The 24,012-nt window shown below is 40.7% G+C and overlaps 1 protein-coding gene across 4 annotated transcripts in view; it reads left to right on the forward strand.

Moving 5' to 3' along the window:
- Positions 1–498: 498 nt before the first annotated feature.
- stac (SH3 and cysteine rich domain) overlaps positions 499–24,012 on the forward strand; it is a 34,317-nt gene continuing 10,803 nt past the window's right edge. The window contains exons 1-10 of one of the 4 annotated variants that reach the window (XM_086183141.1): positions 499–589; positions 2,095–2,224; positions 3,051–3,083; positions 5,295–5,628; positions 13,817–13,950; positions 18,004–18,085; positions 18,266–18,372; positions 19,416–19,497; positions 20,164–20,231; positions 23,809–23,906. In XM_086183141.1, coding sequence (XP_086039267.1) covers positions 2,111–2,224; positions 3,051–3,083; positions 5,295–5,628; positions 13,817–13,950; positions 18,004–18,085; positions 18,266–18,372; positions 19,416–19,497; positions 20,164–20,231; positions 23,809–23,906 — 1,052 coding nt within the window. In that variant the 5' untranslated portion in view covers positions 499–589; positions 2,095–2,110. The other 3 variants (XM_086183142.1, XM_086183140.1, XM_086183143.1) reach the window with 3 other exon arrangements.

A 24,012-nucleotide genomic window follows, 5' to 3' on the forward strand; every position in this document is an offset into this window, starting at 1 on the left:
AATTTGGTTTTGCAGCTATTAATTGGCTAAAAGGGGCCCAGGAATAACACACATGGCACCAGATGACACCCTTTACGTTTGATATAACAGTCATGCTGTATGAGCACCAGACCTGGGCTGTGGAACTTGGTTTATGGGGTACAAAAACACAACTCTGGGGTCCAATTCATTACATTTGAGGCACACCTGGTCTACAAAACGCTGACCGTTTCCTTAACAAAGCACAGAATGTCCAACATCAGGAAAATGTTCACCTTAGGAAGTTTTTCCTTTGTAGTTGCTGCAAAATAACATCCACAGTCTGAAAGATACAAAAGCATGAATATGAAACAACCTGCGCCTATTGTCATATTTACCAGCTATTTTGAGCTCTTTGGAGGCAGGTGAGTCACATTTGAGAGGAAGTAGCTTTATTTTAAGAAGGGAATCCCGTCTGATTTCAAGTAGAAACCGAGCTGGAGACAGAACTGCCTGGGACTGTGTTGGTGATTTCATTCCTGTCAGAGTGAGGAGGCTGCAGTCTGGCGCCTTCGTCCCACAATGTAACTTCAAGGACATCACATCACTGGGGAGCCTGGAGGGAGGCAGGGTGATGTATCACTACCACTCCATCCTGTACAAGGCTAGGGAGGCATTTAGTTCCAGAATAATGTATCAATTTGGGACAAATAGTGAGTTTAGAAAAAAAAAGTTCAACAGAAAAACCTTCAAGAATATAATGAACATTTAAAGCGACACTTGATTCCAGTTACTAAATAATTTGTGACTTGATCCGATGCGTTTGTGAGTCCAGAATGCAGAAAAGGAAAGCTATGTATATTTAGCTTGAAGCTAATGGAGCATTACGGCGCCCAAATACAACAACAGCAAAACTAGCCATGCCTTCATCTTTTTAATCTTCATCTTTGGACATTTTTGCTGTTGTTAATAGCCAGTCAAGAGGATCACCATTAGCTTCAGAACTGAATGAATACAAGTGGCTGGCACTTTGCATTTTGGATACACAAAATCCAAATCCAAAAACATTTTGTGAGCTCAAGCCAGTGTTAGCACTTAAGGCAAGCTACTGGTAGCAGACAACCAGCTAGCTCGTTCAGTTGCTAGCTTGTCCGAGCTCATGAGGCTAGAACGGATCTAGAAGTGTCAGTTTTTTTTATTTCAGCCCAGAGAAGAGTGTTTAATGGGTTACAGCGTGTGTGGCTGAGTAAAGAAGATGTGGATTACACTTGACGATGGGATTTATCGCTTGTAAATTGGCTTTTTTCTTCTTTTTCAGTATTTTTTTTCAGTATTTTGTTGCAGTTAGGTGTTAGCCTTCAGTCGTCATTAGCTTAAACTTAAATATAGCTGGCTCTGTCAGGGTTCTGGAATCACAATGTAGGCGGGGGGGGGGGGGGACTGTTTTGTTTGTTTGTTTGTTTTGTTATTTGTGAATAGTGGAGTGTAAAAAACAAAAAAACTCGTGGGGTATGCTAGTCGCTATAAAGTTGAAAATAAATTCAACAGCAATTTTGATATTCATCTGTTTCAGGAACATTTATTCCCTACATTATCACTTAACAAAACATTTGCCTCCAGAAACTTAGTTCATCTAAATCAATCACACACGTGATTCTGCTTGTGGCTGGAGGTAATTTTCTCTCAGAGAATAATTCTCCGAGGCTTCGTACGTCTCCTCCTCTAACATCCATCCTTCCTTCCTCCCTCCCTCCTTCCTTCCTTCCTCCCTCCCTCCTCCCTCCCTCCTACTGATCCGCCCATCCGAGTAGTTGTGAGGCGCGCAGCGTGGATCAGGAGATGTCTCAGCATTACGCACAAACCAGAGACGAAGACGCTTCCTTTAGCTGAACTATACTGGACATACTTTGTACTTGGAAACACTTTTATTAACAACCTGTTTCAGACGCGTTGTCGCATCTTTCCGGATGAGACTCGGGTCTCCTCTCCGCAGCAGCAGCAGCAGCAGCAGCAACAGCAGTTCTGGACGATTTGTCTTTTCCTCGGGTCACGGTGACTGTCGAGGAATGGAAACGATGTAAACATCTTTGGGAAGAAAACAAACTCTAGAGAGCAGCATTTTTTTTTTCTTAAGAGATCCAAGACAGCGAGGATGATCCCACCGGCCAATATGATCCAGGACGAAAGTGGAGGGAAAGAGGACGAACGGGACCAGAATGAGACTCCCAAATCTCCGACTGCCACCGTCAGCCAGCAGGAAACCAAGGTAGGACTCTTCTGTCATTATTTGTTGTACATTTCAACCACAGTGGTTGGATAAACATAATGTTGAATCATATTCTTAATATCGGAGCAAACTTTTATCACTCTCAACAGGAGTGACACTTTTAAAACTTCCTCCCCAAACCCCCCCAAAATATCATCCAAAACATGTCAGACCACCTTCAGAATATTACAGTGACGTGTTTTACACGCCACTCTCACTATTTAGTCGTCCTTCACTTCATGTAACATTGTGTTTTTCCTCAAAATCTTTTGATGAATCAACTTTATGTACCTCAGCGAGCAGCATGTAAAGTCTAAAGCTTGTCGTGTTTATCTATGTCCTGTGGTGTCACGTGGATCAGGGATTTTTGTGTTAATGTTTCAGATTTGTTCATCTACTTGTGGCTGTGTGACAGTTGCCTCAGGCTTTATTTTACCATCTATGTGGGTCACATGTTGCCCAGACTACTACAATTATGGTGAAATATTGGACCAGTCATCACCACCCCCCCCCCCCACCCCCCCACGGACCAGATTCATACATTTATTCTGTTTTACTTTTTGAAGTTGAGAGAAACATAAAAAAAAAAAAGCTGGTCATTTTTAGTAGTTACAGCTTGGATGTGTGTGTGTGTCATGTGAGTGTTGACTTCAGCATGTTGTGCTTGATTAATCTGAAAAAAACAAACAAAAACCACTTTCGGGGAGTAGAACACCTTTTGGTGACCAAAAAAAAGCAACTAAATATGTTAAAATTGTAGGTATAGATGGTTCCGTAGTAGACTGAATAGTACCAATATGTGTTTTGTTTTTATTCCTCCTTTAAGAATACTGTGAGACCTGACCAACACAAGCGCAAGGTGAGGCTCCGCTCTTGTGCAAACTGTAGCTGATCTCAGTCCATCATAGCAGCATACCTGCATGTACGTGACAGTGACATGCACTGCTTTGAAAACCGGATCGCCAAATCATTGCATTAAATCCATCCATATCATGTAGAAATAAGGGGACGCTTTGTTTCACGGCAGGATCAGCGAATGTAAGTTGTTGTTTTTTTGTTTGTTTTTGTTTTGTTTTTAAATTAAGTCTCATAGAAATAATTTATTGTGTTGTTTTGCACTGACCCTGTAAGACTTTCCTGTTTCATTAAGTGTTGCTATGGGAAGAAATTAGGCTTGGAATTGTCACAAATGTTTATGACATGAACTACAAAATGAAAAATCTGATTAACTCTTATTTAATTTGTATGTTTTTTGGGGGGTAAAATGAAAACAATAAACTGTTAGGAGCAGTTGCACTGTTAAAGACGAAGAGTGTACCAAAGGAAGATGTCACTCCATGGTGTCCTCTTGACTGCACGTTGCTCATTGGCTTTTTGCCTATTCAGCAGCTCGCTATATCTTTTTTGAACCGTATATTTACAGTTACATTTACAACCGGTTTGATCTATATATGTTCCAATCAAGAGTTCGCAATCAATTCTGTCTATTTTGATGCATTTCCAACTTGAATTGTTCTTTGAAACCGCATATGCCTCAGTTTTCCAACAGTACCGAAACGCAGCGTGACATCAGAACTCAGCATCCGATTGCACTCTGAGCCAAAGAATTTGATAAAGATTTTTAGATACTCATATTTGCATAAAGCTTTTCGAGAGATAAGATTATTGGTGAGATTGAAGACAAAATCTGCGCATAAAATACTCATATTCAGGTTGTGACGTTTGTATAACGGTTTATTTGTGGATTGGAACACGCATTTGTGAGCTCCCCAAATTGCACACAAGTCAAAATACAAATCTTATTTTTCATTTGTGTATTAAAAATACATGTGAGACCGTTCTTTGTGTAATTGACTTCCATCCAGTGTAGTTTTAATAGGTTAAGTGCCATCAAACAAAGCATGAACTCCTGAATGCGTGCAAACTCTATCTCTCACTCTTTTATTTTGTTTTTTAAGAGATTTTGAAAACATAGAAATAAAGGGGTCTAAACAACTGAAAACAGTTCAACTTATTGAATTATCTTGATTTCATTTAACAAATTTGCTTTTCAGGTTATGTAAAAACTGTTTGAGTGGACAATATGTTTGGTTTCAGGAGGTGTGTGTGTGTGTGTGTGTGTGTGTGTGTGTGTGTGTGTGTGTGTGTGTGTGTGTGTGTGTGTGTGTGTGTGTTTAGTAATGGTAGAGACGAGGTCCTCATTGATTGTTTCCAGAGTGACCCGCAGAGCTGATTGATCCTCACCAAACCAAAGCTTCAATGATAAGCACAATGTGCCCAGACATGCTAGCTAAAATAACAACATCCAGCTATGTGTATTCACTTCAAAATGTTTTGGAACTTATTTGACAACATAAAAAAAAAATCTGATTACAGTTCAGATAGCAGATGTAAAATATGTTTTTATGGCTAAATTTGGAGAAGGAATCAACACTGAGTTGTTCAAAACAGCAAAACCCTGAAATGGTTTACGTGTTTATGCTGTGTGACTGATATAATGGATCATTACTCATCCTTCCCTACACTTCAATCACTCAGAAACATCAAGGGCTCATATAAAAGACCTGTAGTGACACACCAGCCAGAAAACTAGAACTCTAAAAATCCCATTCGTGATGATATGTTTGAGCCCAGAATGATGTGTGTGTTCCTCTGAGGGGATGTACATGCTGGAAGGTGAAATGAGGAGTTGTTAGTGTGGAGTGTTATGAATACAGTTACTGTAAAAGAGGAGCCTAATGAGATTGATGGAGGTTGAGGCTGGAAATGGCAGCACAGCGTGTGAGAAATAGTGTTGATATGATGCATCAGCCTAACCTGGAGATCACATTAGCTTCCAGGTGGGGAACCTCAGAGGTTTTATAATGAGCCCCAAGCAGTGGTCCTTTTTTTTATCGACCATCTCCGTACAGCAGAAGCAGAGAAAGTGGAGGAGACAATTAGTGACACAGAGACATTTGCCTGAAGGGGGATTTGTAAGTTAAGAATTGAATTAGGTTATTAAAGGGCTGGTATTGCTTTCATTTCTCTCCCTCACTTCATTCCTCAACACCTTTTTTCCTTCTTTCAGCTGCAGAGACTCAAACGCTCCTTGTCCTTCAAGACCAAGAGCATCCGCAGCAAGAGCGCTGACAACTTCTTCCGAAGCAGCAACGACAACAAGACGGAGCTCCTGTCTGATGTGAGCAGCAGCACGGGTCATCTGTGTAACATCGGGATGGCCCCACCGCACACTACCAACCTCCCCATCCCTCCGGTTCCTCCGGCCATCCCTTGCGCTCCTCCTCCGACATCACGCTCCCAGACACGCAACCCGCTGCAGGTCGACTCGGCGGGACACTGCTTTATGGAGCACATCTTCAAGAAGCCCACCTTCTGCGATGTCTGCAACCACATGATCGTAGGTATGAGCTCCACTTCTTTTGGTTTGCATGACACAAATATCAACATAGACGGCAGAAGTATAATGAACTAATCACATTAAGAATAACCTTTTCTTGATGAGACCTTCATCAGTCCAGGAAAACTTGATTGTGTCACCATATTCAAATTTTAGCGTCGTGAATATGCAATGATATGCACATGTGTGGAGTTAAGGGAATGTAAAAGTCTCTTAAAACAGCTTCCTTTGCTTCCACATGCTTAATATTACACAAAAACACATCAAACCTCAGGAAGAAAATTAGGAGTCCAACTTGAAGCACTGACATTCGCCTTGCTCTGAACGACGGCTATTTATCTGCTGAGGAACCGGCACCAGCTCCTGCTACCTGTTCTCCCATCAGCAGATGTTCCGTATTCACTGGCTGCTCACCACCTTGTTAACCATCATTACCGAGAGACCACTAAGTCTTTATATCCCAGCACCTCTGCAGCATGATAATGATGAAAGCTGCCCGGACCATCTGCTGCACAAGCTCCTGGTATCATGATAAAAGCCATCAGACGGCTGGGAACGTGGACAGGTTCAAATGTGCAAATGTTCAAATGTGGCTGTGCTTGTGTACTGGAGGGACACCAATGTAGTATAAATTTGAGCGTAGGAGTGCGCGTAAATAAAAACAATACTCATCCTCTCTTCTTACTTAAGTAAAGTTTAATTTCCCTGTTTAAAACGATTGTTTTAATATTCAATTACATGTTTCTTTCTCTCAAAGTAAGACAAAACTGAAACAAAACCAGAAACCAACGACAATATGTTCCATGTCCACATTTTTTCGAAACATGTTTTTCAACTCTTGTATTTGGTAGCTTGAATTCAAGTGTTTCTCATTTTTGACCTCATTTGTCCATCACGATAAATGTGTCTGATATCAAGTTAAAAAAACAATTCGGTGAGACAATTCTTGTCATTGAGAGGATGGACTGATCCTCATTATGCTGCAGTACAGCGACAAAATAATTTGCTATCGATTAATGTCAGTTTTGGCATTTGTTCATGGGATATTCCTTCATAAACCACACACATACAGCTACTCTTTGATGTGGTAGTGAGGAGCAGACGGAGGCTGAAGCTTGGAATGACCCTTTGGAGGTCTGCTGGTAATGAAAGTGTGACCACTCATGATAAAAGAAAAATGCTGGCCTCTTCTTCAATGTTCCCTTTATAATGAGAACATAGTGTGGTCATCAGCAGACCGTGTGTGTGTGTGTGTGTGTGTGTGTGTGTGTGTGTGTGTGTGTGTGTGTGTGTGTAAGTGTGTGTAAGTGTGTGTAAGTGTGTGTGAGATGAGCTGCTTTTCTCAACATCAGCCAGTGATTATTGAGACTTATCCTTTAGCAGCAACATCACAACAATACATTTGAACACACATTTATGGCGGTAAAACCGTGGCCCTAATTACTGATTCTTTCAGAAGTTTTGCAAATGTCAACAAGTTTTTGCGAAAAAAAAGGTTGTGCCTGCTGAACTAAATTGACATTATAGGCATATCTGTAGAAATTCACATTGTTGGATCTTTAATTTTCCTTGCATTTTCGTGTGCATTTATTCATCTGAAAACACATATTTGTTTCATTGGTTCTGGGGAAAGAGGTTGATATTGTGTCATTTCTTGAATCCATTCGTTCACATTGCCAACCAAAATGACATCTTTTAAGTCACAAGAGGGGAAACAGCAATGGGAATATGTTAGTTAAAACAAATCTAATTTATAATGGGATACAGAAACAAATGTAACAAAAAAATGCACACTTTACTCACATGATCTACCATTGACGATAATGTGCGACAGTTGCTTCAGGGACCTTTGAGCCAGGCACCTATACTGATTTTAAAGCAGAAAAAAAATAGTGATATGTGCAACTGATGTAATAAATTTTTGTTCTGGACTGAAAATGAATACTTTTTATGTTAATTTTTGCACAAACGCTTGACCATTAGTACTATCTAAAGGTACGAAGAAAGCTCATTTGTACAACCAATAGCTTGCTTTATATAGAAAAGTTTAACATTGTCATACATGATCATTTAAATAAAGACCAAAACAAAGTATTAGAGTGGAGGTGACCGTGCACTCAATGCTAGACACACTACGTTACACCATTATTAAATCACCATATCAATTGTTTTCTTTATTCTATGTGCTGTAAAAAAAATTAATATCAGAAAACATATACACTGAAACAGTTCCAAAAAAAAAAACTGCTCAAAACTCATTTTACTAATTTTATTAAAAGTGTCAGCCGTTGAGGGTAGAGGAGGAAATACAACACCCGTGTCTCATCCAAACAGGTGTTTGCTCTCCAGCTGCCTGATTAGAGGCTTGCATTTCTTCGGAGAGTTAGAGTAATTCAGAGTTACCATAATTGTGTGATCCAACTTGTAAGTTTTCATGTCAACATCCAGACTATAATCGAGAGGAAGAAGCTCAGATATGTCTGAAAAGCTGTGAGATCTGATGCTTCATGATGCAGAAGTGCTCGAGGGTAAATGTCTCAATCCTGTTATTCAAGGAGCTTAAAAGGATAGTTTGGATTTATTGAAGTGGGGTTGTACGAGGTAGTCATTCGTAGTAGGGGTCTCCCCTTCAGTACATGTGGGCCAATCGTCTGTGCGGACAAGCTGAGGGTAGAGCAGCTCTGTAGCTTTTATCCACCAAATAAACATCCAGTTGAAAAAAAAAAATCATATATCCTTTATGTCTATGCTGTATTTGTACATCCTCACCAACTTTTTTCCTCAGTCTGATTCAAACAGCTCATCTGCAATGGATCCAGATCGACAGGGCTAAAAAGAAGTTGTTGTCTGAAATATTCTAGAGTGAGAATATTTGAGTTTGTCTGTCAGACCAGAGCAAGAGCCACACTTAAAAAAAACATCATCCAGTAAATTGCAGATCTAGATATACTGTACGTTAAAAGGGGGCGGGACGATGGCCAAAAACGTGACTGATGCAGGAAATGACTGTTGATCGTGGATCTTTTTTTCTTAGCCGTCTCCGTTCATATTGAGCTGTTCTCTCTCTCTCTCTCTCTCTCTCTCGCTCTCTCTCCCTCTCTCTCAGTCTGTGTCATTAATATGTGCCATGTCATTTACCTTTTAAAATCATCCATTTCCTGAGATCATCAGCAATGATCGTATAATCTCACTTGATTAACACACTAATCAGTATTATAAATTCCCCGAAATACACATGACGGTTTTTATTGACCTCCTGAGAGAAATTAATATGGGGGGGTCACTCGGTAAGGTCGGGCCAGCGGACATCCTGCTGGAGTTGCTGCATGATGCTGAGGGTTCAGTCAGGAGTGTTTTCAGTTACTTTGTTTTTGAATATGTCACCACACACATTGTTGTGATGACCAGGCCCGCTAATGCTGCATTCATCTAATTTAATATTCAATTAATCTGCCTGCGTCTTCTCGAAATTTACTCATACAACCAGTCCATAGTTGAAGGAATAGGACACTCTGTTTGGCGACATCCTCTCTTGTTCTCATCTAAATGACCAGAGTTGAATCACAGATTGTTATTTTTAATGTAGGTCTGCTGGTTGGTGCGCGTCATGACTGAAATAACTCAACATCACCAGCTTGATTGCCATAAATTTATGTACAGAAGTTTGAGGATCCCCAGAGGAATTCTGCTGACTTCCCTAACTCTGGCACCAACTTAACCTCGACATATTTGGTTTGAAGCAAAATGTCGGCTTGCCATGAAACACATTCCACACATTTATATCCTCATCAGGATGAATTATAATCAACATCACAACGGCGATGGAAAACTATCTTTTAACGGACAGAAACGTCAGTGTACCCTGGCTATTGGTGGGCGGCCATCTGCCTTGACCTCTTTGGATGAAAGAGAGAGAAAGAGGGACAGAGAGAGACAGACAAAGATAGAAAAGGGATGCAGGCAGAGACAGACAGACAGACAGAGGTTACACTATATTAAAGCATATCAGCAAAGTTCTTCCAGGCATGTTTCATCACTCAGCAGCCATCTTGGTAGTGCCAGCAGGCAAGGTTTTAAGGCTTTTAAGGCTTTCATTTATCAAAATCTGTTGTCACAAATTCTTAAAAAATTCGGTGACCTCGTCCCAAAATGACCTACATGTACCTCTGGAGGACACAATTCTTGTTAACGTGGTTTTCAGAGAAACAACTTCCTTGCTTCAGTTTGAGAGTGAGAGCAATTTATGATTATGTGTCTTTAAAATGTCTGATTCAGTCAATCTGTCTTCTTGCTGCTGCCTCAAATCCCTTCTTGAATCTCAACTCTGCTCCCAGTTCATCAATGTGATTGGTTTATATTTCTCAACTCACTATACAATTGGCTGATTGAAAGGAGGGGTGGGATGTATACAGCCACCATCTTTGATGTATATAATTCTATTCATGGTTCAGTATGTGTTTTTTGTCAAAGAATGAAACTATTCCAGTCTTGTTTTAATTGTTGACCTTTTCAGTGAAAATGACTTTGAGTTCTCTGTCATGAGCCTTAATGTGTCTCTTTCACTTTTTTTGGCAGCTGATTGGATTCAGTTTTAGTATTTTTGCTTTAAATGCATCTTATTTTTAGTGGCATCTTAGTCATCTTGCTTTAATTGACAAAATCTGAAAAAGGTAATCAACTGACATATTTAGTCTACTTCTCATCAACAAAGTAGTTCAGAAATATCCTGAGATGGAAGAAAACACTGCAACAGAACATGAAACCATCTGCAAACCATTTTAACAGATAAATTACTGCTTGTTTCTGGCATTTGCAAATAAACAGAAATCTATTTTTTTTCCCCCTACAGTTCATATCTGAATACTCCAGATGACGGATGATACCTTAGAACAACTTCACATGCACTGCACGTCTAACACGCTATTAAGTGTTACTCCCTTCATTCTCTAGATCGGTGGAAAAAGAAAATCAAATGGCTGTGAAAACTAATTAGTCTGCAAAAACCAAAGAGGGCTACACTGGTCAGTGTTTTGGTGGAGCTTGAGAAGACGAGTTTGTGTAGGAGTTATTCTTAAGATGAAGATTATTTGCACAGGAAATCAGGAGGCGTGAACTAAGTATGGTGGATTAATGGATCAATGTGTTGTTAGCTATTGGGCAGCAGGAGGGAGGGAGATCAGGTTGAAGGGGAAGAAGGGGGTTACTCTGGGAAATGGAGGAGAATTTATGCGAGAGAGAAAGATTGTGTGGGAAAGAAAAAAGGTATGGGAAATTAAGCTGGAGTGTAAATGAAGGATGGGTTTGAAAGGCTTGGTAGCCAAATGCCAGGGAGAGCAGTGTTTTCCCTTCAGCTGTAATGCTGTTAGGCCTTAGAGTGTCTCCTGAGCCTGGGGGAAGAAGCACCTAAACACACTCAGCGTCCATCCCCAGCCAACAAAAACTGTCAGTTTCTTGTATCTTTGCCCCTCGTAGCTGTTATGAGTTAACATGGAGGCGCCTCATTACTCCCTGTGTTGGACTGGGTCAGGTCAGACTTGCCAAACAGCTTGACAAGGACTCAATTTGTATCCAGAGAGATAGTGAGATGTATTTAAGATACAACAGGGAAATATTTGCTGACCTGAAGGGCAATTAAGTGCTAACCTGATTAAGCGTGACCTAAAAAACCGGTCCAGGTTGGGTTCATTGTTTCTCTTTGTTGTTGTTGTTGTTGTTGTTGTTGTTGTGATCTGACTGAGGATTCACATATCCTCTGGTTTCCATCTCAGTGTAACAAACTTCACCTTCTCAGCCAAACAACACAAGAGCTTGAAATGGGAAACACAGATCCAGTTTTCCACCAATTACTGAGTTTCAAGTTCCTGTCGCTGCTTCCCGGGTCGTATTACAGCACGTGAAGAGCGAGCAGAGAGCTCTGTTTTCTCCTGAGGAACATACGAAAGAGTCTTCAACACACAGGATCGTGTGTTTGCTGTCATGTTGGAGCGGGGTAGGGTGGGGGGATCAGGTGTGCTTCTTAGTTTCATATTTACAGTCAATATTAATACCTCTGTTGGCTGACCCTCTCGCCGCGCTCTTCTTACGGAATGTGCTGCAGACTTATTTGTGTCACCATCCGCCCACGTCGCACAAATCTTACAGTAAAGAGACGTATATCCTTGCTGTGCTCTTGACGCCCACTGAATTAGATCTTTGCATGTCCATATTTTCACAGAGTGAAGGCCAGAGCAGTGCACAGGCCCATTGATTAAATCAAGATCAATAAAGAGCCAGAAGACTATAACAGTGCTGGCACTTGGTAACACTGTCCTCTCTTGTTAATGTGAAATGTCTGTCAAATGATACAGAACGGCTGCTGGCTGTTAAGTGGTGGGATTTTTGTCCTGACATTAGTGACAACCAATGGTTTTGCGACTCCTCGTTTAATTTATGTGAGGATTATGAAATTATCACATGACAGATTCACGATTTAAAACTTAAAGATTGTACAGCCACTTTTTTTTTTATTGGAGATTTGTCTCCCCCTCCACTCTAAAATCTGTTGTACCTTTGATATCAGTATGATGTTACAAGGGTTCCCTAACTTTTAGGCCCCGGACGTCCAAAAATAAAGATGCCAGAGTGGTTGAAGTATACAAACCTTTGCTCGCACGTGCACTGATAGGACAAATAGTTGGAACTCGAGGATAAATCGGAAAGATTTTGGTTGGTAAAAAATTTAAGGTCAAGGTGGTTAATCTAGTTTATCTTGTAAATCACATTGGGTTTTTTTTTTTATTATGTTTTGAGAGCCAACTTTTATCTCTGATTTTCATTATCATCAACATCATCATCATCACTGGAGGACTGTTTTCAAATTCACTCACTGATCATGGAAAGTTTCTCTGTGGTCACCTTAAATTTAAAAACAGGATTTGTGACATCACAACCAACATCTGAAACAAACATACAGTGAAAATATGATGCCTCTGATGCACCAAGCTAGAAACCCAGCAGCTGTGAATAGCTACTGGGAGGAAAGTCCAACGTTTTGCAGCTTCCAGTTCAACCAGCAGGCACACAACTTCCCCTTCTATTTGCCAATTATAGTTAACGGTTTAATTAACTGTTTGAGACATGAGAATACAGTTGAGTGACGATATAAATATTTGAATGTATATCAAACAAAAACTGAAATCTTCATCACGGGAGAGCAATTGGTTGGAAGATTGCAGCCACAGGATCGGTCAGTGGAAAACCGAATCGTCCTGGTCCCAAAATCTTCTGTGCTCAGATACAGAGTGTTACTAGGGGCCACCACTGCGCCGACACTGAGGTACATGTCGGGTCATCATGCTTTCTATAAATTACTTTTCTGTGAATGCAGAATAGAGTTGATATTTGATGTCTGAACTGTGGGAAAGCTTGTAGAATCTCAGTGCAGCAGACACTGAGGACAATAACCTCTGAAAGGGGAACTTAAGCCTGCAGGTCATACTTGGGCTCATGATATTCTACAGTACACAGAACCTTATTTTGGGGTTTTTAGGTTGTAATATTTGAATGTTTTACATCTTTAAACATGAAGGCAGCCAGCCAGAGGAGAGGATTTATTTGTCTGTTTAATTTAGCAACTTCCTTGATGGACAATTGGTATTTTATCATGTTAAAGATGGTCTTGCTGTAGAACAAACACAGTCTAACACAGTCTCAGCTCAGTGATCTTCATTAAAACCCGTTATTGTTGCCTTGCGCGTCTGATATTTTGCAATCTCATATCAACAACCAAAACAAAACCGTCCTCATCTCTTTCTCCGTCTTTGTTCACACACCTCAATGCACAATTTGAATACGTTGAATGTTTGTTATTGTTATTCCGGCAAATGCGAGTCCCATATTAATAAATGAAGGTGAGCTGTAGACAGGCAGAAGTCTGAAGACACTTCTACAGAAATGCACATTATGCTTCGTTTTGACTATATTCTGTCATTGTGAAAATTCTCAGCATGTCATTTCACAGGTTTGAAGGATGAGAAAGGCTGCAGAAACTCTGGCTGGAAATACACATGCAAAGACAGTGAATATATGAATTAGCATCACCTTGGAGGAGCATTATAATCCAACTCCAGACATGAAAAGATTTGAACATGTTTTTTTCTTCGTTTTGTGCGTGTGTGCGCGTGTGTGTGCGTGCGTGTGTGTGTGTATATCAGGTACCACAGCCAAGCACGTGGTGTTCCTGGCTGGGAACACGGCGAAGCATGGCCTACGCTGCAAAGCCTGCAAGATGAGCCTCCATCATAAATGTGAGAACGGAGTGGGTCAGCAGCGCTGCATGGGCAAACTGGTACGATTCTGAGAAATAACAGGGGGAAAAAAACACTTTTTTTTCTCTTTTTTCCATGAAAAGTTTGGAAGATTTGGTAGATTCTGCACTTTGTCAATATAATTTCCGATGTCATTATGATAAAAACCAAAACAGACTTATGAGAATTGGCTGTCGGACAGTTTCCCACCAGAATGTTCTTATTCCGAAATCACACTTAATGTGTGAGTGTACTGGTACATCTGTGACTACCATCCACCCTCGTCACCATCCTCATCGTCATTATATCATAGCTCTCTCTCTCTCTCTCTCTCTCATCCTGTGTGTCGGCTAATTCTAATGCAGCACACTGTTAACAAAAACGCTGACCTCCATACCGCTGTCAAGTTACTGCTGTCAGCATAAACCGCTGCCACCCCACGATTGGCACAAAGCAGCTTTATAACCACGTTTATTGCTGTCACGCATTTGTGGTCAGTTACAGGTGTGAAAAAGTATTGGTAAAGTTGAACTTTTATGGAACTATTGAATGCTATTTGTCCCTTCTATGCACCTATCAGAGTTGCAATGAGATGGAAAATTTGTCGCTATCTCAGAAATGTAAATGTTTGAATGTTTAGGGTAAAATTGGTTTGTGTTAATTATACTGAGTAGGCACAGTGTTACATTTCGATGTGATTGAGAAAGTGATATGTGAGGCACACTGAGCCTTTAAACGTTGTCATCATAATCCAACATTTGTGAACCCTTTCCAACACCATGGTGGAAAAGCCTGGGAAATATGTAAAACTAGACATGCTGTTTCAGAGCCATTTATCAGAAGTCAGAGGAACCATTAATACACAAGAAAACACACAGCGCTTTACAAAATGTAGCTACCAAATACCCTCAACAGTAAGAAGACATTAGCATTGCATATAAAAGACAATAAAATGACAGTAAAGTTGAAAGCAAGACCTAAATAGCAGGTAAATAAACTACTTGCAACTTGCTGTTAGAATCTTTGCCTTTTTCAAAATTATTCCTACGAGCATCTTCTTATCAGGGTGGCTTTGCATGAGGTACTTTGATTTCAGCATTTTTTTCATTTCCATTCCTCTTCAAATGAGGTCTGAATGCAAGTCATACATTTGGCTTAAATTTTGCACTCACATGCCAACATAAGTAAACAGAATTGCCTTAACAAGTAAGAGGGAATGAGGAGGTTTATATAATAGCCTACGTGTTTACTAAGACGAAGAGGTCACAATCTTATGTTATTATTACTCCTCTTCTAAGAAATCATGGAAATAAATCTTTATTATTTTCTTTGTATATGGTTTTCCCTCCTCCTGGGCATCTGCCAGGTCTATCTTCATTACTAAATGGTGATCACTGAGATTCATCCTTGGACCTGTTGGTGCATCAGGGAGGGTATTTTTATCCCAGAGTTCTAGTAAAAGAACACACCAATAGCATTCATCCCCTCTACTAATGACACCACAGCCCACAAAAATGACTGAATTCTAAACTTGACTTCCTTGTTGTTTCTCAGCGTGACCTCCATTTGGCTGAATCTAGCTGACGAAATCTGGAACAATTTGGGATGAGTTGGTGTTAGTCATGCATAACTTTGATATTGGGAAACCATGTAAAAGTGATCCTAGTACATGCTGTCTTCCCTGTTGTGACGTATTAGCATCTGGATGCATGAGGTTTGAGGCGTGGAGATATGATCGGCTCTCAGGAGTGGAAAATGAGGTTGAAGGGTCAAGCAGAAAAAGTGAAGTTTCCCCAGTGGAGTGCAGCTTTAAATATGACTTACTTGGACACTGTAGTCATGCTTGTTTCTCTTGGCTTGATAACCCTTGGTGAAGAAATCGAGTTACCTCATGTTTTGAATGTTTCTAAATCATGAAAACAGAATGTCACGATTTCTAAAGTAAGTTTATTGTAAACAGGGATCAGTCGATATGTGTAGACCTAATATAGTTCTAATGTTCAAGTCTAACACTCACTAGGAAAGAGCGGTTTGTTTTAAAAATGAAAACGCTGAGTGTGACAAACTTATCAGAGCTCTTACTCATCATAAATGCACCAACTGCTGAAGCTGCTACAAACAATAGCAGATGTCTTTTACACTATACTGACTCACTAAACAATTCCTAGAAGTCACTTTCTCAGTGTTGGAAGTTAATAGAAACACTTTTTTTGGGGGGGGGGGGGAGCCAAGGAATTCATTGTTGAAAGTTTCATTTTCAGGATTTTTTGTCATCAGTGTGAAAAGATTGTGTGCGTTTCAGCAACACAAGGTCAGTGAAACATTTCCCCAGGTTCTATCACAATATTACAAAACATTTGTCACTGAGAAATGAAAACCAATAGAGAGCCTCTCACTTTTACTGAGATTGACTGCTGCTCTGAGCACAGTAGGTTACATATTGTGAATTTACTGTTCTTTCCAGGAAATTAAAATAATAACCTGAAAATATTTTTGTAGACTTCAAACTCGGGATTGATCCATTAACGGTTTACAGTTGTCATTTTTCATATTATCCTTATCAGCATTTTATTATAGGCCTGCTTTAAAAAAAAAAAAAAAAGTTTTGTAATGTACCAAAGAACAAAAAAATTCTGTAAACTTTGATTTCGCCATTTTAATTTTCGATGCACTTCAGTGAAAGATTGCGCCCCCCCCCCCCCCCCCCCCCCCCAAAAAAAAATGCTTCAGCCAGCCAGACAATTCCTCTCATCACTGGTGGTGGACTGTATGGACGTGTTGCTATGTGCATGCTCAACTGCTTCCTGCGTTGACTGGAACCTCAGAAACAAACAAACAAATATATAATCAAGCTGCAATCCAGTTAGATTATTCACTCATGAATGAACATTTCAGGCAGATGCCCTTCATTAGTGTCCTCTACTGCTGTCCTGAATGATTGTACATGAATATGCAGAGAGGAGTTCAAAACTGTTATCATGTAAAACAATAATATACTGCAGGGTTTTTTTTCATGCATTAATGTTGTTAACTCTGTCTGTCTGAGGGTGAGTGGAGTCTTTTGTTAGAAGCCAAATGAACCCAATGAGCTCTTGACTAACAAGCTTGTGTAACCTTTCCCTCGATGAGTCTGACAACTGAATGTTTTGCAATGGGCCTGAAAAGCTCAAGGGTTGCTTATTTTAGACATCTCATCAGCTGAAGTGTCAAATAAAGAATTAATCAGGATTGATTAGCAGTGGAGATTTCACCACCTGCACCTCTGGGTACATAGAATATAAACAAATGGGGGAAAAAAGAACATTTTTTGGGGAAAGATATAGTTTTCTCATCCAGTATAGGATTTCTGGACAAAAAAACACAACATCTGACTGGCTGAATATTGACTATTATCTTGGTAAATCCATTTTTATCTTCCTTTTTGTTTCAAAAGTGTTCAACTTAATCATCAGGAAAGTCAAAGTAAAGGACTGATGCTCGTTGGAGTTAATTAAATTGAAAAAAATAATTACGTACTAACACAAATCTCATAATCCTTTTAAAATGCATTTGGCTTGCGGTCACTTCATCTACAGTTTAGTAACAGTGTCACTTTCTTCTCTTAAAAATCTAAATATTTTAATGTGAATCTTTGTCTCTGTATTGCTCTGTCAAATGCTGACTGAAGACTTATACCATACTTAGACCAAAGACAAATAGACCTCATGGTGCATTCAGGTGCACCTTGTAAGCTAAGTATTTTATAATGAAGTGGCCCTGAAAGTGTATTGAATTAGAAAGGGCTTTTTTTTTTTCTGTCATGATTTTTTAAATAATTAGATGTTGGAGTCTTAGTATTTTAAATTGATGTTATTAAATTGTCATCAGAAAATATGACACCAAAGTTAATTGAACCCAAAAGCTGCAATTATAAAGTGTGGCGGATGGCTGGTGGAATTTAGAGACCAACAGAGAAGTTGATTTCCAAAGCTTATCTGTGAACAGTCAACAGTTATGTGCAGTATTTCAGAGTACTGCGCTGCCCGCGGTGCCGCTTATCGATTTGATTCTAATGTCTGTTGTCTGTGTTTCCCTGTTTGACGTTCCCTCTTCAGCCAAAAGGTTTTCGGCGGTACTACAGCTCCCCATTACTGATCCAGGAACAGTACGGCTGCATCAAAGAAGTCATGCCCATCGGTGAGCCTCTTAAAAACTCCATAATAACACTGATTTTGTGGGCCGGGATATTCTCAGGTAGCCACTTATCCACGTGAGTTGTTTTATAAGATTTACTAACGGGTTTTATTGAATTGTAAATGATGAGATGGCTTTTATAAAACCTCAAGTTGTTTGCGATGGTGTGATTCTCCTCTGAAGCTTGTGGCAATAAGGTGGACCCTGTGTACGAGGCCCTGAGGTTTGGAACATCACTGGCGCAGAAGGCCAAGAGAGCCAGTGGCTCCGAGTCTCCACACAGGAACTCGGTAAGAACAGGATCTTTCATCCTGTCAGCCTGTGTTTGTCTTCTACCCACACCAAGGTTCTTTGTACATATTTTTGATACACAGCCATCTATTTTGTTTACCTCTTTAGTTTCGCATGTTTACCTCCTCTAAGTACAGTATCACACTGCAGCTAGCATAGCTGAAGACTTGATATCATGTTAGCACATAGCTGTCACGGTTGTTCTTCCTTGGGCCTGAACACATTTCCTATTCAGATTGCTCTTTTTAAATGTGTTTGTCCTACTTTATTAGTGTACTGCTCATACAGACTTGCAGTTGAAGATGGTTCAGTTTAGATATTGCTTCATTTTGTCCCACTGTGGCTGACATGCTGTAGCTGATGGTCTAAATAGATAACACCTCTGCAGAGCCATAAACACTACCAATAAAGGCAGTCTGGTCCAAACAGTCACGAAGGGAGATGACAGGCAAACTCTCATGTTACAGCTCTGAAGATGAATGGACTGATTGTAGCACTGCACTTTCCTGCCTTCTCTACGTCCTTGTGTGTAATGGACTACAAATTCCCTCAAGTTGCGAGCTTATCCCTGCGAATGAATGCTAAACCGCACGTGTCATTGTATGAGGAAAGCTGAGGGATGGTGGGTGCGGGCTGTCCTGTCCTGTGCAGCTGTTAGAGTGTGTGTGTTTGTGTGTTTGTGTGTGTGTGTGTGTGTGTGTGTGTGTGTGTTATTGGAGGAGTACAGAGACAATGTGATCTCAACGGGGGTTATGTTAATGGTTTCCAAATGTAGACTTAGAAACAGCATGTTTACTTCACAAACATCTATCTATCTATCTCTTCGTTTCTTTCTTTTGTTTTTCTTTCTTTCCTTCTTTCTTTCAGCTCTGCCTGTAACTGTCTCTTTGTTTTTCTCTGTTCTTTCTTTCTGTTCTTTTCATTGCATCACTTTGTTTCATACTTTCATGGTCTGTCTTATCTCTTTTCTCTCTCTCTCTCTCTCTCTCTCTCTCTCTCTCTCTCTGTCTGTTCACCCATCCATCCATCCGTCTCCTTACAGACCAGTGACTTGGACAAGGTTCCAGAGGAAGTGGTGGCTCACAGTAGTAGGCAGGAGCTGTCGAGAAAACACAGTGATGACGGTGGGTATGTGTATTACTGAACACGGTGTGGATCAAAGCCATGTAGTGACACAGGGAAAAGCACTCTGCTATTATTGCTATTCCCACAAGAGTCTGTGAGGGTTACAACATTGAATTCTCCTTCCATGAACCATCAGTAAGGTTTTTTTTCCCCCTGTTTTCCACTGAGCGTAACTCACAGTGTTTGGTATGGCTTAGTCTTGTAAATTCAGACAGACAGACAGATTGGAACCTCTGCACGTCTAACGTGTGTCGATCTAATGTTGACGAGGGTTTTTCAGCTGCACAGTATAGCAAAGGCAGAGGTGCTGACTGTTAACAAACTGAAGCATTCACTCAGCAGTCAAGGAAGAGAATGGAGAGGAGAAACCTTGATATTCAGTGCACAGCTACAACAAAAGAAGACATTACTACATTCAGCCTTCTACTCTAGTTTCTTGATAGTGCTTTGACTGATGGGAAAACCTGTATAGATCATGAAATCGTCTTGAAAACCAACAGACTTTGGTGAGAATATCCTTGAATCTTCATATTTTGGTGCCACTCTTAGGTACAGCTGCCATTGCTTTCATGCCCTCAAGAAGAGAAAATCTTACTTTAACTTTCCCATTCATGCAAACTCCTAGACAAAATTCTTTTTTGGTCTTTTCTGATTTTTACCCCCAGTTTTCACAGTTCTTGAGAATGGGACGGACCCCTACCACTGGCCAGAAAGAAAACCTGAGGATTCCTCGGTGAGAAGTTTATTTGAATGCAAAAATTGTTTTACCTTCATAAACTGATGAATGTGTGTGTGTATGGGTCTTATTCAATCATCTCAAAGAGCAGACATGAGTTTGAAGTTTCCTTACTACTTCCTTAGTTTGGCCATATTTGAACATCTTTTATTTCCAAGAAAAGTCCTGCATTTTTTTTTCTTCTGGGATTGTCCCACTTTCAGATACCTGGAGAACCCAAAAAATATCAGCAATTAATATCAGATTTTCACCAAGAACCAGACATTCATTTATACCTGATTTACACAAAGTGAAGCCTGGATGTACAGTAAGTGCCCGTAGCCATGAATCCCAAACTGGGGTTCCATCAGGGGTGCACCACCAGAATAGAGTAGGGTTCTGGGCAGGTCTGATGATGATGCGCCCCCAATATCACCGGTTCTTCCTGGGTTGGAAAAAAAACGAGGTTATTCTAAATCAGAAGGGCTGGGGGAATGACATTTAGAAGTTGGCAACTTTCAGGTTTGATCTTTTCCCTCTGCTTCCACTCCTCTAGTCATTCTGCATCTCTTAGAGCCCGAAGAACCAACTTTAGTTTTGGACTACGTATGGTTCTGTGTTCCATTCTACCTCCATTTAGCATTCAGCGCATGTCCCTGTGCTTGTGTGCTGAATTTCCCAGGACTTTGAGGGGAAAACTTCTTTTCCAGCTGTCACAAATCAAACCCAGACTGACACGACCACTGGCCTGCGCTGATACGGTGAAGCCTTGACCTCAATATTTGGATCTGCAGCTCAGCGGTCTGCACTGCTCTAATTATCCCTCTACTATGTAGACACAGTGCTGATGGTGCAACAGAGACAAATTAGCTTTCAAAAACCGCTGTTTTTATTTTTTTTTAAACTTGTATGGTGGGATTTGAGGGAGAGGAGCATGCAGGATCAGTGTTCTTTGTACATAATTTTTGATGTGCATCCATCTATTTTGTTTACTTTCTTAGCTTAGCATGTTTATCTCTGCTGTCAACAGTGGAAAAAGAACCATGGATACTTCGGACAAACACAAAAATGGACAAATTACCATAGAAGGCAAACACACACACGCACACACACACACACACACACACACACACACACATCACAACACAGTGCAGTCCATCTGATACTTTCCTTGCATCCATTCCGTGCAGTGTTATCAGGCTGGACCGAGCACAGCTGGCAGCAGGCCGTTTGTCTGTCAGCTGACAGGTCCATTAGCTCACACTGGCGGACAGACAGATGGAGACGCTGCTTGAAAACTGCGTCTTCACCAGAGAAGGAGCCTCCAATTTGGGACGAGAGGACACAAGTGGGAACACAAGCAATCACACGCAGGATCCCCATCTGTTCACACTTTTCAGGTTTAGTGTTAAAACTCCCCCGAAATCAATTGACAGTGAAATAGTGCAGCACAAGCAGGGATGTTGTCTTTTCTGAATTCTCCTTGTAAGTTTAATTTCCCTTCGGGAGCATTTTTCTCATTTCTATGTTCATTTATTGTTAAAACAAATATCTGGCGGTAGGATTGTGAGTCCATTACACGAGACTTACTGGAATAAGACAACTCTTAATCACTCTGTAGAGCTGCTTCAATCAATGTACATTTTCACATTTCTTGCAGAATATCTGATAAACTCTTAACTGACTGCAGCATCTTAGCATCTTTTAGATAAGATAAGATAAACCTTTATTCCTCCCTCGGTGGGGAAATTGGCAAGCATAATGTTTTGATTAGCAGCCCATACAATTCCAGTTAGTAATCCCACCGTACACTACATGGTGAACATTCAGCAGCAGATATTCAAAGTTAGTGGCCAGCTGGTGAACACTGTGGAGCATTTAGCTGCAAAAGAGCCATACATTTCCCTCAGAAGTTTGGGGAGAAGAGAAATGAGCTTTTAGACCCCCCCCCTCCCCTCGCTATTGTATGTTTTTCGGGGACTTGTTTGATTTTTGCAATGGGAGAAGTACATTTTTACACAGGGCTTCAAAAACATCTCACATGATATGATACTCACAGTGTTTGGTGTTACAGAAATGGGTGCATGCCTTCACATTATGTACTTGTCCGAGTGATCTTGACACTTCGACCACCAACATTTTTCAGGTCATCCTTTAGCCTTTGTGGACATTTGAGCCAAATTTGGTTCAAATTCCCTCAAGACCTTTCTGAGATATAGCATTCATGAAAAAATGGGACAGACAACTCAAACATAATGTCTTCAGCCTTCGTTTTTTGTTTTTTTTTTGCTCGTGTGGACTTATGAGGATGCTTTGCTCATCACTGTCACTTTTCATTCACCCTCCATCGCAAGCATACCACAGAGACCAGCAGTCATATCCTACTTGTGACTTTTTAACCAGATGACAGTACTCGGTGAAATGCTTCCTCTCATGGGCCCATCTCTCTATGGTGTTTATTGAGTGTTTATTTCATCCAGACCAAGCACTCTACCTTGCGCTGACATTTTTTACTTCCGTTCGTATCATAGCAACCAAAGTGTCCCTGCTGGGTCTGAGAAGTGCTATCAACTGCTCCCAGTTGGACATTTCCAACGGAAAGAAAATGCTTTGGTGCTCAAAAACTGAATATTTAAGTACATTCGCTACGTGGGGTCAGGGTTAGGGTTCAAATCCAAATACACTAATGTGTCCCTGTGTCTGCTGTATGCGTAGCTTAACTAACTTGGGTGTCGGTGTGTCTTTCCCAACAAGTGACTTACTGTACGACGGAGGCTGTTATCTTTGCATGGCTGGCCTCTCATCCCTGCTCCCGCAGGATCAAGAGCCTCTCAATGCAAGTGAGCAGCTCTTCGTTAGCCATAATGGATTGCGACTGTTTGATGTTGCCGTTCTCACCCAGAGGCTACAGAGGCGGTTCACCTTGTGGCTGCTGTTAACTGAACTCATCCATCAGCCACATTGCCGGTTCACATGGGTGACGCCTGGAGACCCCAAAAAATAGAGAGAAAAAGACCAAAAACACTTTTCTTCATGAGCATATCTTAAAAGTTTCTCATATCTTTTAGCACCATTTTCCTCCAGGCTCCATGCAGGAGTATGATCATTTATTTGGAGGGTTTTCAGGGATGCAGCAGGCAGGATTCAGACTAAAGGTATGGGCGAAGAAACAAAAAAACACCCACCAGTGTCTTCAGAGGGTGTAAAGAGCAGTAGAACGGCAGCACATTTCCCTGCAAATTGTGTTAACACTTCTCTGACAACTTCCTCTACACCCACAACAACCCTCTACTGTTTTAACTTCCTGAGCGTTCAAGAAACCCAGTGTGGCGAATCCTGTTTCTCCCACTCGTGTTGATGGTGGATTCAATGGAACAGATTGCAGAGGAACTTTAGCAGCTCCTCAGTGTATCAGTCCACGATAAACAAGGGCTTCTCCTCTTTGTGGATGCCAGAAGGCTATGGTAAAACACAATAGCAAGAAAAGTAACAATATAATAGCGTGTGTGTGTGTGTGTGTGTGTGTGTGTGTAGCTTCATGGGCAGTTTTTCACATCCTCAACCAACAGTGTGATTTAATGTGTTTGTTGTCTAGCTGGAGCTGAGCCAGCTACAGAAGGAAGTACTCAAACTCAACACCTATGTGGCCTTGTTCAGTTTCACTCCTCAAGACAGCCACGACCTGGAGATGAGGTAAGTTCCCAGCAGTCAAGTCAACAATTATTTATTTTGGCAGTTTTTTTTTAAACAAGAAAACTATTGGAACTCATGTACCGCAATATTGTCTTGTGACTGTTGA

This window comes from Aulostomus chinensis, chromosome 17 (genome assembly GCF_037954235.1).
Source record: "Aulostomus chinensis isolate RoL2024-O1b breed Wild chromosome 17, RoL_Achi_v1.0, whole genome shotgun sequence".
Lineage (NCBI taxonomy): Eukaryota > Metazoa > Chordata > Actinopteri > Syngnathiformes > Aulostomidae > Aulostomus > Aulostomus chinensis.